General features: G+C 51.4%; 1 protein-coding gene across 2 annotated transcripts in view; it reads right to left on the bottom strand.

The window, feature by feature from the left end:
• Myo15a (myosin XVA) overlaps positions 1-10812 on the bottom strand; it is a 58765-nt gene extending 47953 nt beyond the window's left edge. For both annotated transcript variants that reach the window (NM_001427826.1, XM_087573796.1), the window contains 6 exon segments: positions 1772-1862; positions 2055-2129; positions 2410-2519; positions 3386-3449; positions 4020-4102; positions 5883-10812. In NM_001427826.1, coding sequence (NP_001414755.1) covers positions 1772-1862; positions 2055-2129; positions 2410-2519; positions 3386-3449; positions 4020-4102; positions 5883-9458 — 3999 coding nt within the window. In that variant the 5' untranslated portion in view covers positions 9459-10812.
• Between the last annotated feature and the right edge of the window lie 6463 nt (positions 10813-17275).

The raw sequence follows: 17275 nt of genomic DNA, 5'->3' as shown, positions 1-17275 counted from the left end.
GCAGAGGGTGGGACTGCCTGCGAGTGTTCATAGTCAAATTCAGTAGGGCATTGTTCTACACTGTCCTTTAGTCTGGAGACCCTGGAAGGTTCCAGAGGGTGTGTGGCCTCTTCTCTGCTCTTGGTACCCAGCATAGGACAGGACATGAAGCAAGAAAACTCTGGAGGGGGTGTCTCATGGGCTAGGGCCTATAAACATTGTGGGGGAAGAGAAGATCCCATGTTGTGTGGTTGGGTCCAGTGGGGATACATGACCAAAGCTATTCCATGAGTTGGACTTTTCTGAAATGAAGAAGGTACCACAAACACCATTTTGCTGACTGGAGTGTATGGGGGATGGGACAAAACATGCCCATAGGTTCTGACCCTAGATCCAGCCATGCCTGAAACTGACCCTAGATCTTTCCTGTCCAGTGTCCCCATGCTGTGTGCCTGGTCCAGAAACTCTTAGACCTGAGATGTCATATACCCTCACTCGTCTTCTCCATACCGTTGCCGTGGTATATAAATTCCTGCCCTATCACCTCATGTGGGGGCCTTGGGTAGGTCATTTTTCTTCTCAGACATGCGATTTGCCAGGGAGGCCATGAGACTCTGTGGAGGCAGATGGAAGACACCTGGCCCAAGGAAGAACTCATGGAGCCCACTCTCTCCCTGCCTCATCATGGGCTCTCCCAGCCATGTAGAAGAAAGCGAAAACTGCCCAGAGCAGAGAGGGCCTAGGTCAACCACCAAGAGTCCCTGCCAAGATGGCCATTTGCCAACTTTCATGGGCCTAGGGCTGGCAACTTTGAGAGTCTGAGCCTTGTCCTCTCCTGAGCCCCACATTCCCATCGCCTCTGAGTAGACATCTGATGGGCACATTTTCTCAGCAGCCCCTCTTCGTCCGTTCTGCCTGTGGTTACTCTTAGTTTAGCTCTTCTCACACTTGTCCGGATCCTTCAGCCAAGCCCCTAGCTCCCTTTGCCCTGCCCCTGAATGCATCCTTGTATACTGACACCACAGTCCCTGGCTTCTCTGATCCTGATCCGCACTCCACATTACTGTTCTATGTCCTGTGGGAAGCCGAGACCTGCTTGCACCTTTGCACAAGATCTTTCCTCAGCCTCCTCAGTCATCTCCGCCTGCGTAGGGCCTCATCACTGTCTCATTGCCTCAATAATGATGCTCCCAGCTGTTTTTCTCGACATACACTAATACTACTTTCCCCCAGTATACACGATTTACTTAACAGTTAGATTTTCTTCTTCTTCATCCCTGCCCTAGAGTGTAACTCCCACGAAGTTATAAATATTCTGTCCTGAGATGTTCCGTTCCTTGCTTAAGGCCTCAGTAAACCTTTACTGAGGGAATGGATTTCCAAAAGCAGTGTCAGATTGCAGGATGTATGTTCTCATGTCTGTCTGTGAGCCTGAAGTCCGTTGTTGCCTCTGCCTCATGCTGTGGCTACACTTGAACCTGTTCGGCATCTATGAGACTATGGCGGTCTTGGGCCATAACTGAAAAGACTGGAGGTCAGGCTGGAGATACTAGAAAGAAAAAATGGCTTCCCTGTCTATCCCCAGGAGCTTCCCTGGGGAAAATGGGAGACAGAGAAGCCCTGCATGGAGTCACCCCTGCTGGCCTATCTGGAATTCCATCTCGTTCACTCAAGTGCACATACAAGATCCTGACCCCCTGGGGGGAGGGGGTGTTGCTCAGAGAGGGCTAGGCTAGGGATCCTAAGGAAACAGGGCAGGGCAACCACATGATGGCTGGACGGTAGGTCTCACCTGCTGCATGACGTCCCGTCTCTGGTTCATGGCAGCTAGGCAGCGCAGAAGCAGCTTCGTAGCCTCAGTCTTTCCAGAGCCACTCTCCCCACTGGTGGGCATAGGGTCAAAGCATCAGCTCCCCTCTGCCTCTCCATGTGCACTCCAACCCAGGAGCCATGCAGTGGCCCAGAGGCACCCAGTATTCTTCCCGTCTTCCCATCTCACCATCTAGATGTCTGGATGCAAACCTACGGCCTAAGGTGCCCCTAACTGTCCCCCACCTGAGCACAGCCTGACTCACCTGATGATGACACACTGGTTTTGTTTGGCATCAAGCATTTTGGCGAAGGCGAGGTTAGCAATTGCAAAGAGGTGCCTGGAGAGACAGTCATTAGGTGTCACTGTCTCTGACAGTTAGTTTCCACAGTCCCAAGACTGTGGGTTGGGGAGAAGGGTATCTCTGTTCAGCCAGCAGCCAACACTGCCCACTCCTCACCCCCAGTCAGAGCTACAGTGGCCTCTAGAGAGGGACTGTGCCGTGCCTGGGGAGAGATTGACCTGAGTTGTGGGCTGAAAGGCATCCAAGGGCTCCCCGAGCTCAGAAGTGGACCTGGAACAGCCCAGGACAACACCCTCCACATCCCATAGGTACTCACGGGGGATTTTCTCCTAGGGCGCGCCCGCTGTACTGCTGCACCTGCTCTGGCCCGTAGATGGCAAACATTCGATATGGGTTCACCGACACCAGAATACTGCCGATATAGGTCTGTTAATGGACAGTGACCTCAGTGACAAGGTTATCGTGGCTACCTGTGGCCCCCTCTTTATGCTCTCGAGTAAGGAGTCCCTTACCCATGCGACATGTGTCTGGCTGCCTGGTCTCATCCTATCACCAAGCCCCCTACAGCCCAAGAAGGCCTGCGTTCTAATGGAATCCTGGACTATGCACAGGCTGAAGTTGTAAGTGTGGAGTGAACCAAGCCCCACAGTCTTTTTTTTTTTTTTTTTCTTTTTCTTTTTTCTTTTTTTCGGAGCTGGGGACCAAACCCAGGGCCTTGCGCTTGCTAGGCAAGCGCTCTACCGCTGAGCTAAATCCCCAACCCCAAGCCCCACAGTCTTAATCGGGTCAAGATAGCACTGTAATCTCCCGACCACCTCGTTTATTCATGGCCAGGCCCAGGCTGCAAGGCATTTCTGCCCCCTGCCAAGGTCAACCATGACTGCTGATTGTTAGGACAGGGAAGCAGGGAGCCCATGTGCCCCAGAGTCATTAAAGCCCTACAGGGGGGGAGCAGGAGAGATGGCTCACTGTTCAAGAGCACTGACTGCTCTTCTAGAGGGCCCGGGTTCAATTCCCAGCACCCACATGGCAGCTCATAACCGCCTGTAACTCCAGCTCCAGAGGATCTGACACTTTCATACAAACCTACATACAGGACAAAACACCAAACTACATGAAATAAACATGAATAAATCGTTTTAAAGTCCTACAGGTGCATATGCCTATCAGAAGTGGCTCCAGGCCTCAGGCCCTCTCTCCCGTAGTTCTGGGGTCACACGGTCCTCCATCTTTCCGACTATCCCTAGTCTAGAATCCAAACAGGTCGTTGTGCTGGCAAGCCCCGGACTTACATAGATGAGGTTTCTCTCAAATCTGGTCTTTAGGTTGGTTAGCACAGTGGTCTCTTGGAGGTCCCTGGAAGGACAGAGAGGTACTGTGAGGGTCCCAGTCCTGACACAGGCTCCACCCTACTTGACATGGTGTCTTGGTCAGGTGTGTCTGGGATCGAGCTCATCTCTGCCACTGACCAGTTATGAAACTTGGGCAAGATAGTTCATCTTGTGCCTCAGTTTTTTCATCTGTCCAATGGAGTGGCAAACATCATAGCCACTTCATGGGACCTCGGAGGACACTGGGGCAGAAGACATAAGACTGAATAACAGTCGGAGAGCTTTAGAGACTTCAGACACCTGCCAGTCACAGCTGCTACCCAAATCTTGTAGATGAGAAACTGAAGCACTGCAGGGAAATGCTATGTCCATGGCTGTCTAGCTAGTAAATGATGCGGCTGAGGTCTGAACCAAGGGCTGTCTACCTCATAACGCTTTGGGTTGCACACATTTGTCTGGTGTGACACTTGATGACACCATTTGCAAATAGGGAAACTGAGGCTCTGGCGATTTCCAGAGCACCAGGTGGATAGCCCAGCACTAAAGCTGGGAGTATAGGAATCCTACTAGGCCACCTCCCTCCCCCTCCACTTACTCCAGCTGTGTCATGTCCTCCACACCATCTTCCCTGTGCTGCTCACGGGACCGCACAGAAGGCAGGTTGCGTATGGAGTGCATCTGTGAGAGAGGGGTGGAGGGACAAGCTGGAGGCCTGGGTGGACCCTGGCTTCGACATACCAGGCACCTGCTCCCATTGTCAGAGAGGAACTTCAAGGTTAGCTATGGAAGGTCTTTCCACCTCCTTGTCTTAGAGTTCACGTGAGTCTGTGTGTAAAGCATCCCGGACTGAGCATGCTTATGAGCTGCAAGTGTACTGAACACACACAAGCACACACACACAAACAAGAGTAAGAGTCTGTCCCCTGGGGCTGGGGATTTAGCTCAGTGGTAGAGCGCTTACCTAGGAAGCGCAAGGCCCTGGGTTCGGTCCCCAGCTCCGGGAAAAAAAAAAAAAAAAAGAGTCTGTCCCCTTCCCATCTCTGTCCTCTCAGTGTCCCTACCCTGCTCCTCATGACCCCATGTGTTTGCTTGTGTGACAGCTTGATGGATACTTGTGTCATGGTGCACAAGGCCCCAGGATGGAACCAGCTCCTGCTCGGGTAAGTATATAGACACTGCACATGGGCCTCCTGGAGCGGCTGCCGTTCTCACAGCTCCCATACATATCTCTATGCTTTTAGTATGCTGTGGCTACATGCAGGCCCGTGTGCTTGATTGAGGGCATACACTACATAGGTACTCTCAACATCCACTTGGAATGTGCCAGCCAGCAGCAGTTAGGGTCCTCCCACCTTAAGGACATTGGAGAGTGGGAGTCCTGGTGTCAGCTTGGGGCTGACAGAGCTCCACAGCGCTCATTATGTGCACACATGTGCGTGCACAAAGGGGAGGCTGATGGTGCACACCTCCGTGGATGCCATGTCTGCTGAGACTTGGCACATGCCTGCTTTCCGTGTTTGCCCATGGTATTCACTCATGCACATTCAGGCACATGGACCTGCAAGGCCCCGTGTAACTGTGAGCACACACGTGTGCAGCCCTGGCCTTTCCCGCCCTGGTGCACCCTCCCAAGGCAAGGGAAGAGGATACAGGAGGGCCTGCATACAACACGCCCTCACGCTGTTAAGTAGGGTGCAGCGAGTATCAACCCTTCCGGCCCTGGCCTCCAGCCCACCCGTCAGCTCACGTGCTTGCCGGTGGCCACAGACCCTGAATAATTCAGCCACTCACGTATTCCAGAGTGAGGAGGGCCCAGGCATCCTTGCCCCTCACCCCTGGGCACCCTGTGCCCCGCTCCCGCAATGCTGCAGCCCACACAGCACGGGGCACCCGTCGTCGGGGCCAGGGTCCCCCTAGCAGCCAGGCTGCCCCAGTTGCCATTGGAGCCAGCTTGCTGCCTGCTGTGTGGGGCCCACGTCCGCAGAGGTGGAGAAACGCCGCCTATCATGGCTTGCTCCACCCATTCTGGGTGTCCCCAGGGAGGCTAGAGTGATCATCCACCTCCTTCAAGGGCCACCCAGCATTCAGCTCACCTTCTGCCACGTTTGTGGCAGCCAGTCTAGAACTCCCTGCAGACAGGCTGCCTGCCTAGACTCCACAGACTCCTGGCTTCTGAGTCTGTTTCTCTACACTGTAACGATGAAGTCAGAAAGTAGGAACCTGTGCCTCTACCCTCATATCTAGTCTTCTCACCCAGGGCCTGCCTATGCTGCACACTCCTTTGTTCAAGTCCAAGATGCCCTGTAAAGTCCAGGCAGTTCTCCCCACCTTTGGAAGGGAGACAGAGGTCCACGTAGACCACCACTTGCCAGGGCTGTGCGTGACTCCTCCGGCTACCTCCTGTTCTGGTTCCTAGGCCAGAACTCCCAACCCCACCCTCTGACTTGTGCCTCCATACCTTGTTCTGCCAGCTTCGGGAACCAGTCTTTTTCCAGAGGTCCTTGGGAGACTGGCAGTCACCTCCATGGCCCCGGAGGGGGGATGGAGAGGAGAGGGTATGTATTCGTGGCCAGGGAGAGTGAGTATCTGCTGGTGACCAGAGGCGGGGCCAGCGTAGACTACAGGCTTGAGTTGCTGGGCCATGCTCTGGGTCTTGGTCTGAGTGCTCTGGGGGCTGCAGAGGAGCAGACCCTTTTTGCTGGAAGGAGCTCAGCCCACGTACCTGAGGCATGACAACTGCAAAACGCCCAGGTTTGTCCCGGAGCTGTTTACCAGCTTTGAGCAAGGACCCCGGGGCTCTAGTGGGGGCCAAGGGAGCTGGGGTTCTAGACACTGTCTTCCAGCGGTGCCATTGTGGCCATGTGGCCCTTGACTGCTTACATGTGACCAGTGGGTATGAGGCGCTGGGTCGTAAAGCCTTCCTCTCTGAGACAACAGTTTTGTTGGGAGGTGTGTTCAGGGTCTCAGGCTCAGCTGATGGCTGAGGGTCCTCTGAGATGACCACTTCTTCAGGATTCTCCAAGCTTGGGTTGGCTGACTTGGTGAGTTGCCCTGGCCCTGGGTCATGGTGTTGGCCCAAGAAGATACCAGTTAAATTGGAGGCTTGGTCCTCAGGCCGTGGTTCACATGAAGGGCTTGTGTGCTCAAGCAATGGGTTTTCAGGCACAGGAGGGGGCCTGGAGAATCCTCTAAGGCTGCCTACACCTTCTGGCCATGGAGAAGGCGGGCGCTGGGTAGTAGCCATATCTACATCCCAGCTGGGGGCCAATGGGGGAACTGTCCATGGTGTCTCAGAGTCCTCTGGTTCACGCTGGTTCTCTTGGTGCTCCAAAGACCCCGCCGTTGCCCCCCAGGGCCCAGCACTGGGTGGCGGGTGGTAGGCCCTATGTATCCATGGCTTCACAGCTCTGGTAGGTGGCTCGCTAAGGCGTCGCCAGGTCCGTGGAAGGCGTGAGGGCAGGTTGAGGGATCGGTGCCGGGGGTGTTTCAGGAGTGGGGGTGGTGAGGGTGGTCGGGGCGAACCTAGCACTGGTGAGCGGGGTGGGCCCAGGCGCCCAGAGGTTCGATGTAGAGAGAAGGTCTCCCGAAGTGACTGAGGCCTGCGTGGAGGGGGTGGGAAGGGAGGTTGGAAGGGGCCCCTTCGTAGGGACAACTGAGGAGACAAGTGCCCCAATGGTGAGTGGTAGCCCTGGCCTGGCAGGCTCCTCAGAGAGGGCTGGGGTGAGGGCAGATGGGGCCTTCTCCTTGATCCTATCAGGGAAGGTCTAGGGAAACCATAAGCTGCCCCCCGACTACGGGAAGCCCTGAACGAGGGTCGGGGTACAGGAAAGGCCATAAGGTCAGGGGCAACTTCTGGGCTTGTTCCAGGGGGTTCAGCAAAGCCCCACCAATTTGCCTGGAGTGGAAAAGGCACATGAGCTGGGGCAGCCCAGGGTGGTGGATGCTGGCGGAGGGAACCATAGGGTGAGCTGTAGGGAGAAGCTAGCCTTGGAGGCCTGGAAAGGGGCGGAGAGAAGGGTGGGGTCAATGGAGAGGCGGGGCTGGGAGATGGCCCAGGCATTGGGGGAGAGATGAGAGCACTCCAGTGGGTGAGGGTCCTTGGTGCAGGCCTGGGTGAGGGTGGGCCGTGGGAGTTATTGTTGTTGCGAGCTTGTGGCTGACTGCGTCTCAGCACAATGGGCGTGTTGGGCCGATCAGGGTCCATGCCAGCCAGCTTGTAGCCAAAGCGTTTGTAGGCTGCCTCCCTGACTGGGGGCCGCCCGCCTCGGGCCTTCTGGCTGCCCCTGAGCCGTGGAATGGGCTTCTTTTCTGAGAGTGTCTTTTTGAGGAACCGTGCCAGTGAGGTAGCTGGGCGTGGTGTTGGGGGGCCAAACTCAGGGCCAAAGCCTAGGCCTTGGCGGGCACCAAAGGCTGACAGGGCCCGTTGTAGGTTTCGCTGGCGTGGTGTGAGGAAGCTCCAGTAAGGGTGGGTGTAGGGCATCGTGGGCACTGGGGGCATTTCCTCCTCCTCTTCCTCTCCCTCTGCATCCCCTAAAGGCAGAGGAATGTCGAGGGAGGGTGGCAGGGGAACCTCTAGCTTCTCTTTCCCAAACAGCTTCACCTGAGGCCGTGGGAAGAGGCGGAACTTTCGGATGAGGGACAGTTTGGATCTGGCTGGTTTGTCCATACCTTGCTGCTCGAAGAAGGCGGCACTGGGCAGACGGAAGGAGGTGCTCTGACGTTCTCTGCCTATTTCTTCAGGTTCCTCCAGCTCTGCAATGTCGTCCATAGGGTGAGCATATGGGTTGTGGGGCGACATTATGGGTGGTGGCACCCAGGGGTACATAAAAGCTGGCTCTTCTGGATAGACATAGGGCACCCCTGGGGGATAGATGGCCTCGGCCCCACCGCCATAGATGCCTTCAGCATAGGGAACCCCATAGGGATCAAAGTAGGGTATGTCATAAGGAGTGTCATGTGGAAAGTCATAGGGAGGATAGGGCATGTGGTGAGTTGCATAGGGATCCAGGTAGTAGCTGTATGGGTAGGCCTCATCCTCAAAGCTGTCATGGTAGCTGTATGGAGATGAATACCCCGATGGGGGCGCATATGGGGGCTCTAAATCATCGTAGCCGTAGCCGTAGCCATAGCCATACGCAGGGTAGAGGGTGTCACCATAGTAGTCAGGGTGGTAGTAGTTGTACGGGTCTCCGGATGGGTACCCGTAGTCGTCGTAAGGTGGCCAGGCCGGGCTGTACCCACCGAACCCAGCCAAATAGGGCTCCTGCTCCTCGTAGTGATATAGCGACTGCTGGTCATAGTAGTCGTCACCTTCCCGATGGTAGTCGTAATATTCGCCCAGGTCCTGGAAGCCCTCGAGCCCGTACAATGACTTTCGGGAGCCTGCATGCCGAAATGGGGCCTCGTCTTCAAAGGGCAGGAAGCCCACGGGCTCTCCGGAGGAGTAGATGCTGTGGCTGCGGGGGAACCTGCGGAGTCTGCCTCCATGCCGCAGGATCTCAGCACCCGACGGGAAGGGCAGCTTACGGGAGCCCACTCGGGAGCTGGAGCGCTGGAGCCAGGCGTCCAGTGTGGCCTGCTCACTGCCTGACTCCTCCGCCTTCTTGAGGAGGAACTTCTTGGTCAGCCAATTGATAGCTGTGGACGCCTTGCTAAGTGACTGGGCACGAGGCCTCAAGCGGCCATAGCCGCGTCGTCCGGGGAAGCGGATGACCATGAACGAGGGCTTCTTTCCCTTCATCGCCCGCTTCTTTTTGCCCACACGCATCTGCGTCATGAGCTTGGATGTGGACTTGAGAACAGTACGGGCCTTCTTCTTGCGTTTGGTCTTCTGCGGGCCAGTGTGGAGGCCCCAGAAGAAGGCTGATGCACTCCGGAACTGACCTTTCTTGGAGATCTTGGGCGTGCGATCTCGGAATCCCATGAAGAGCCGAGATGTGCCCTTGAGGCTCCGTTTGGGTTTCTCAGGCTCCGGGGCCTTCTTCCCCTTCTTCCCTTTCTTTGCTTTCTTCTCCTCATCTTCCTCTTTCGCCATGGTGGCCTCTGCCTGATGATGCCTGGGGCAGGTGTCACAGGTTCAGGGGCTTGGAGACACTGCTTGGAGACCAGCTAGGTCTTGCTTGTAGCTGGACCTACAGTCTCTCCTCAGTGTCTGAGCAGCTGGGACTGGCTGGGTGGCATGGAGAGGGAGGATCCATAATTCATCCTCTAGACCAGCCTTGGGTTTCACCTTTGAGAGGTGGTGGAAAGTGCTTGGGTGTTGTTTTCTAGTGAGGGTAGACTGAGAGGCCTGTGCTGGGGCAGCAGTTTGCTTTAAAGTCACCATGGCAACAACTTGCTCACTCTGGCCAAGCCCTCCCGTGTCTTAGCTGGCTCAGTTTTACAGAGCAGGCCATTAATCTCCAGAGAGGGACATCATCTGCCTGCCCTAGACCCTTTGCATGGTCCCAAAGTGGACTCAGGTCTCCCGAAGCCAGGATAGAATGATCACGACCCACCACATCACCTCGGAGGGGAACTAGAAGTGAGGAGAAGCAGGTGCCCAGGGCTGTGGCCAGTGTAACAGGAGCTGCCAACTCCAGCGAGCTGAATAATACATCAGGGAGAGCCCAGCTCCTGGCTCATACAGCACCGCAGGGTGATGTCTCTGCAGGTCATGAGGAGGGGCAGAACACGGAGGAACAAAAACGGAGCTTGATCCAGCTCTCCAGCCCTAAGCTTGATCGACTTCCTAGCCCCAGGAAGGCCCTTTGCCCTCTCTGCGCTGTGGCTTCCTTTCTGTAGAGTGGGAGGGACAGGCTGTGCCCCGCTTCTTTCATTGGGAAGAGGAAGACCTGATGGACAGCTGGGCAGTTTACAAGGCAGGAGGGGTCTCTTGGTGGTTCCTTACCACTTGCAGACCCATGCTATTGGGGGTGTGGAGCCAGGAGGCTTGTTCCTGCTCTGGATCTGATCCACAGCAATTCACAGTCAAGGAAGGAGAGGAGGAGGAGAAGGGAGAGGAGGATGGGGGAGAGAAGGAAGAGGAGGAGGGAGAGGAGGAATAATAGGTAGCTAGTCAGGCTTAACAGACTTGGGGGGCATTAGAATGGACCCCCCACCATGTTTTGAAATAGGGATTTCCCTGATAACCAATTTTTAGAAAGGTGCAATATGCCAATTGACCTTATTAGAAGTGAAAGTGCCATGTAGAGAAGGCGCCACAACTCCCCTTAAGACTGAAAGTCCCGTATGAAAGGGAGGAGGGCATGGATAACCAGCTTCTATGGAGGTGCATTACAGGAACACTACTCCTTCCTGATCAGACACGACTCGTTTACAGATGTATTGATTTCATTTACCTACTTTTTTAGTTTTTGAGACAGGGTCTCTCTATGTAACTCTGACTACCCTGAAACTCTCTGTGTAGACTAGGCTGACCTTGAACTCACTGAGATTTTTCTGCCTCTGCCTCCTGAGTGCTGGGATTAAATATTTGCTTATTTTTAAGAAAAAGTTCCGGGCTGGAGAGATGGCCCAGTGGTTAAGAGCACTGACTGCTCCTCCAGAGGTCCTGAGTTCAATTCCCAGCAACCACATGGTGGCTCACAACCATCTGTAGTGGGATCTGATGCCCTCTTCTGGTGTGTCTGAAGACAGCTACAGTGTACTTATATATAACAAATAAATCCTTTTTTTATAAAGTTTTTTTTTTAAGATTTATTTATTTATTTATTTTATGTACAGCATTCTGCCTGCATATGTGGCTGCAGGCCAGAAGAGGGCACCAGATCTCATTACACATGGTTGTGAGCCACCATGTGGTTGCTGGGAATTGAACTCAGGACCTCTGGAAGAGCAGTCAGTGCTCTTAACCGCTGAGCCTTCTTTCCAGCCCATAATAAATAAATCTTAAAAAATAAAATAAATACTTAAAAAAAAGTTTCTTGGTTAGGCTTGAAGTCTCCTATGTGGCCTTGAACTTCTGATCCTCTTGACTTCATTTCCAAGTGAGTTACATTTCCAGGCCTAGGTTTTTTTTTTTTTTTTTTTTTTTTTTTTTTTTTTGTTCTTTTTTTCGGAGCTGGGGACCGAACCCAGGACCTTGTGCTTCCTAGGTAAGCGCTCTACCACTGAGCTAAATCCCCAGCCCCCAGGCCTAGGTTTTTAAAATTAGCTTATGTATGTATGTATGTAAGTAAGTATGTATGTATGTATGTATGTATGTATGTATGTTGGGGCAGGGTCTCTCTATGTAGGACAGGTTAGCCTCAAATACAGAGATCTATCTGCCTCTGCCTCATGAATGCTGGGATTAAAGGGGTGTGCCAGCATGCCTGGCCAAAATTATAATTCTTTTTAAAAATTCTACTATTAAGTGTCTGGAGAGATGGTTTAAAAATTAAGAGCATTTGTTGCTTCTGCAGAAGACCCCAGGTTTGGTTCTCAGCACCCACAAGGCTGCTCACAACCATCCATAACTGCAATTTCAGGGGATTCAAGCCCTTGCCTTAGTGGGCACTAAGCACTCACAGGACATACATATATACATGCAAGCAAACCGCCCACACATATAAAATAAAATTAAAATTAAAATTTCTGTTGGGGTGGAGGGATGACTCAGCAGTTAGGAGCACTGGCTGCTCTTCCAGAGGACCTGAGTTAAAATCTCAGAACCCACATGGCAGCTCACACAATCTATAACTCTAGTCCCATGGGATCCAATACCCTTCTGGTGTGCAGATGCGCATGCAGACAAAAAACCCATATACAGAAAATAAATAATTGCATGTTTTTCAATTCTACTGTTACATTGTTTGTGGTTGGAAGAGTAAGATCTGTGGCCTGAGGGCAGCCTAGTTCCTAGAGTGACAGCTAGTGTGCATAAAGTCCTGAGCTGTGACTCACCAGTGCATAAAATCAGAAATGGCACACGCTTAGTCTTAGTGAGAAGTGGTAGCAAAGTAGTGAAGAGAGAAAACCCAGCATATTAAAGAAACCATGTTGAAGAGGTAGCCCAGCCCTTCAGAGTTCCCAAGCTCTCTGTATATAAGTTGGGCAGCTCACAGTTACTTGTAACTCCAGTTCTAAGGAACCTAATGTCCTCTTCTGGTCTCTGCGGACACCCCTACAATGCATGCTTACACACAGAACATATAAAAATAAAATTTTAAGACAGTAGCCTTGGCTAGCTCAAACTTGCTATGTAGATCACACAGGCCTCAAACTACAGAAATCTACCTCAAAAACTCCACTGGAAATACCTAATTTTCAAGGCTGAGCATGCACAGAAAAAAAGCATGCATTATATAAAGGCCGTGGGACACACTGCCCTTGCGTTTCTGACCTTCCTGGTCCTGGCATGCTTCCTCTCTTGGGAGTGCTTTCTTTCCTGTCCCTCTTCCACAACCATCCATGCATCCCTGTCCAGTTTGTTAATTTTTATATGTATTTGTGATGCAGTGGGTAGGGAATGGGATGCTGAAGAGATGGTAGTTAAGGACTTATTGCTGCCCTAACACTGGACTTTGGACCCCAGCGTACACATCGGGCAGTTCACAAATACAGTAACTCCAGTCAGAGGGGATCCAATGCTCCCAGTTTGGCCTCCATGGACTCCTCTCAACTAAATAAAATAAAATTAAAAAAATTGTTAGATGTAGTAGTGAACGCCTTCAATCCCAGCATTAGAGGGGTAGAGGCAGGCAGATCTTTGTGAGTTTTGAGGTGAGGATGGTCCACAAAGTAAGTTTCATGACAGCCAGCTCAAATAGACTCTGCCTCAAAAGGAAAATAAAAAAAGATTGTGTGCATGTGCATGCCAGTTGAGGGTAATGGAGCTGTGTCTCTTCTTACACCCTTGTGTGGATTCCACAAGTCATTGGACTTGTGTGAGAAGAACCCCTACTTGTTGAGCCATTTTGCTGGCCCTTTTTGTCCAACTTCTTACTCCAGGACACAGAGGCCTGGAGATACCAGTGGACGACCACTGGACTCTGAAGTTCATCCGTGGCAGTTGGTGAGCCACCAGCACATGCCACTTGACATGTGCATAGTACCTGTGTGCGGCTGGAGCTGTGGCAGGAGCCACACCTGGATCCAACCTGTTTCTTTCTATTCCTCAGCATCTTACTTAGTTTTTGTTTTTTAAGATTCATTTTACTGGTATGAATGTTTTGCCCGTAGGTATGTCAGCATACCACGTGCATGTCTGGGTGGCCAGAAGAAGGCATTAAATCCCCCGGAATTAAGAGTTACAGGTGGGGGCGAGCCACCATGGGGGTGCTGGGAATCAAACAAGGTCCTCTGTAAAACAATAAGTAACTGAGCACCGCCTTTAATCCCAGCACTCTGGAGCCAGAGGCAGGTGGATCTCTGAGTTTGAGGCTAACCTGTTCTACAGAGTGAGTTCCAGGACAACCAGGGCTATACAAAGAAACCCTGTCTTGGGGGAAAAAAGCATCAGGTGTTCTAAACTGCTCAGTCATCTCTCTAGCCCCCTCCTCTGTGTGTGTGTGTGTGTGTGTGTGTGTGTGTGTGTGTGTGTGTGTGTGTGTGTGTGTGTGGTAGGCTTGCTTTCTGTTTCTTCCCCTACTAGGGGACATCCTTGAGTATCAGAATAAGTTTTTGTCTAAAGAAAATCATCTTGATCAAGGCCAAACAAACAAAAACAAGGTCAGGCACGGTGGCACTTGTTTTTAATTCCAGCACTCAGCACTTGGGAGCAGAGGCAGGGGAATCTCCATGAATTTGAGGCACCTGGTCCAGGCTAGTCAGGGCTACATAGAAAGAACTTGTCTCAAAACAAAATAAACAAAACAAAACAAAATCAAAAACAAGAATTAAGTTTGTCTAGGCTGTCCCTTTTCTTGTGGCGTCTCGATAAGTGGGAAGACACTGCCCCAAGTGTGCCTCACAAAAGGATGCTTTTGAACTCTTGTTTTCATTAGGTTTATGGTGTTTTCTTTGGAATAAAGTAATAGTGTTAAGACAAGACAAAAAAGAGACCATTAAGTAACTCTGTAGAAGAGGAAACAAAGATTCTAAGATTGGAGATGGAGGACACCAAGGAAACCCTGGCTTCCAGACACCTCAGGGGCAGTGTGCGCGTGTGAACTGTGAGTTCCAGAGACCGTGCAGCAGCATTCACGGGTCTGAGGACTTCCCAAGCACTGGAAAGGAAGTGGACATGAACTTTCATCCCTAACCAAGAAGCTCTTTGAGATTGACAACCACTTGCAAAGGAAATAGTGGTTTTCTCTAATGGAGTCTCACTGTGTATATAAACTAGCCCTAAGGGTAGGTCCCATGCCTAAAACAAAATGAATTCACTAGTACTTTCCAGATAGGTTTTGTCTCATTTTGATTGTTTTCTTTTAACTTTATTGGCCTTTTGCTTGTAGATATACTATGGTTTCTGATTTTGTGTCTCTGTGTGTTCTTAGGCGTTTCTCTTTTCATTCTGATTTTTTTTGTTTTGGTTTTACCTGTTTCCTTCCTTCCTTCCTTCCTTCCTTCCTTCCTTCCTTCCTTCCTTTTTTACCTTTTTGTTCTGCTCTGTTTTGTTTTTGAGACAGGGTTTTTCTGTATAGCTGTCCTAGCTGTCCTGGCTATCATTCTGTAGACCAGGCTGGCCTCGAACTCAAGAGAGCCCTTACAGACTGTTCAAGGTTTCCTACTAAAAGCTCTACTCAAGCAAGTGAGGCCATGAGGCCCCTAGGGCAACTTGTGAAATGACAGTTACAGATGTTAGTTTTGATAAGGTGGTTATAATATTGCACTTTTGTGTTCAGCATTCCAGAGGCGGAGGCAGAAGAATCTCAGAGTTCCTGGTCAGCCTGGTCTCTTTAGCAAGCTCCAGAACAGCCAGACTATATAGATGGCCTTTTCTCAAAACCAAACAGGACCCTTAAAATGTTAGTTTTGTTTCTAACACTGGGGCTCCATCTGCCTATTTACGACCTAGGATGAACGTGTGTGGTAACCAGTATTAGTGGGGATGCCAGTTAGCCAAGGAGTTGTTGTTTGCCGCTGCCTTGATGATCGCTGTACACATGGCCCATCAACAAGGTACAACATTGGGAGTCCTCACCTAAGAGTTCGAAGACATTCCTACCCTCAAAGCTTCCTTTTCCAGGTAGATTCTGTAGTGTGTGGGTATCTCAGATACCCATAAGCTGCCGTGGCTATGACAGTGATGGTAGATAGTTGATTTTTACTCAAAGGTTTCGTTTTCAAAGATATAAATATCTTCTGATATTGGCTGACAGCTTCTTAAAAGGTAACCAGAGGCCAATTCCACACAGACTAAAAGAACTGTGTTAGTCCCTAAAGTAAGACCTGTCCTAGTCTCATCAGCTTCCAGGAAATCTTCAGAACAAAGCCACTTACACTGCCACTACCCCCATGGCCCTGTTTAGTCAGCCCCTTGTTCTAGGACACAAGAACCTGGAAATACCAGCAGGGCCTCAGTACTCACCTATGACAGGGAAAAGCTGGCAGGAAGATCAGACATTTATGGTTATTCTTGGTTACACAGCAAATATGAGGTCATCTTGGGCTACAACCCCCTTAAAAACCCATAGCGTCGGGGTTGGGGATTTGGCTCAGTGGCAGAGCGCTTGCCTAGGAAGCGCAAGGCCCTGGGTTCGGTCCCCAGCTCCGAAAAAAAGAACCAAAAAAAAAAAAAAAAAAAAAAAACCCATAGCGTCTAAACTGTGCACAAAACATGTTACTGATTGAGACTGTCAGTCCCTAGTCAAGAGACTAAAAAAAAAGTATAGCTTTTGGGGCTGGAGAGACGGCTTCATAGATAAAATGTTTGCTGTGCAAGCACAAAGACGAAGTTGGGAATCCTCAACACCCACATAGAAGCAGGACCCAGTGGCATATGTGAACCCAGAGATCTGCCTGCCTCTGCCTCCTAAGTGCTGAGATTAAAGGCACCACGCCCAGCCATTCTCTTTCCAAGGACCATCCACCCTTGCAGCTGCCTGGAGACTTCCACTGTAGAACCCACCTGCTTTCCTTGTCACTCAAGCCACGACTTTGTCTTACCCACCCTCCCAGCAGTGGCAGGGTTCCAATTGCTTTATGCTTTTCTCTAAAACTCCAATCAAACTGTCCCCCAACTTTCTCCTGGGTCCGTTATAAATTCTTTTTATTTGTGAGACTGCATACCTGCAAAAGGAGACACTAATTCCCCTGAGAACAGAGAGGGAGGGAAGATGAGAGGAGACCGGGCTGCAGCCAGCTGTGCTGGTAAGGCCAAGGAAGCACGAGGCACCAGGAGCCATTGGGTGGGAGACACTGACTAGTGAGGCACCTGGGAAACCGAGTCACATTTAGAAGGGAAAAGGACAAAAGGGAAGATAGCTTGGGGCATCTAACTCTCTGGGTGAAGGAACACAGGAAGGACACAAGAACACAGCAAAACCGAATCTTTGGAAGTAAGGAGAGACCAGAGAAAAGTAGCCCTGCCCATTCTGACCTGGGTTTTTGGTCTCTAGAATTTTGAGAGAGAACTCTGGGGTTTCTGCTGAAGAATGGCTGGAATGACAATTACAGAAAGGGATCAGGGTGCTTAATAGTACCTTAGTGACATAGGTGGACACCCCTTTCACATGCAGGCTTAGACTCTAGGACCAGAATGGCTAGAGTCACACAGCCCAGGACAGGACAGATGGGAACACCTGAAATCATACAGCTAGTCCAGGAGTCAAGCCACAATCCAGTCAGAACTGTCCCCGACCCAGCTGCCATCCTTCCCAGCCACTCTGGGAGGACAGAACAGGCCTGGCTAGGTTGCTGCCTAGGGAGCTCATGGACGACTAAACAGCATCTCCCGGGACTGAGGCTTTCCCTGAAGTTGCG

Source organism: Rattus norvegicus, chromosome 10 (assembly GCF_021556685.1).
Source record: "Rattus norvegicus strain SHRSP/BbbUtx chromosome 10, alternate assembly SHRSP_T2T, whole genome shotgun sequence".
Lineage (NCBI taxonomy): Eukaryota > Metazoa > Chordata > Mammalia > Rodentia > Muridae > Rattus > Rattus norvegicus.
This window is presented reverse-complemented; position numbering and strand designations above follow the sequence as displayed.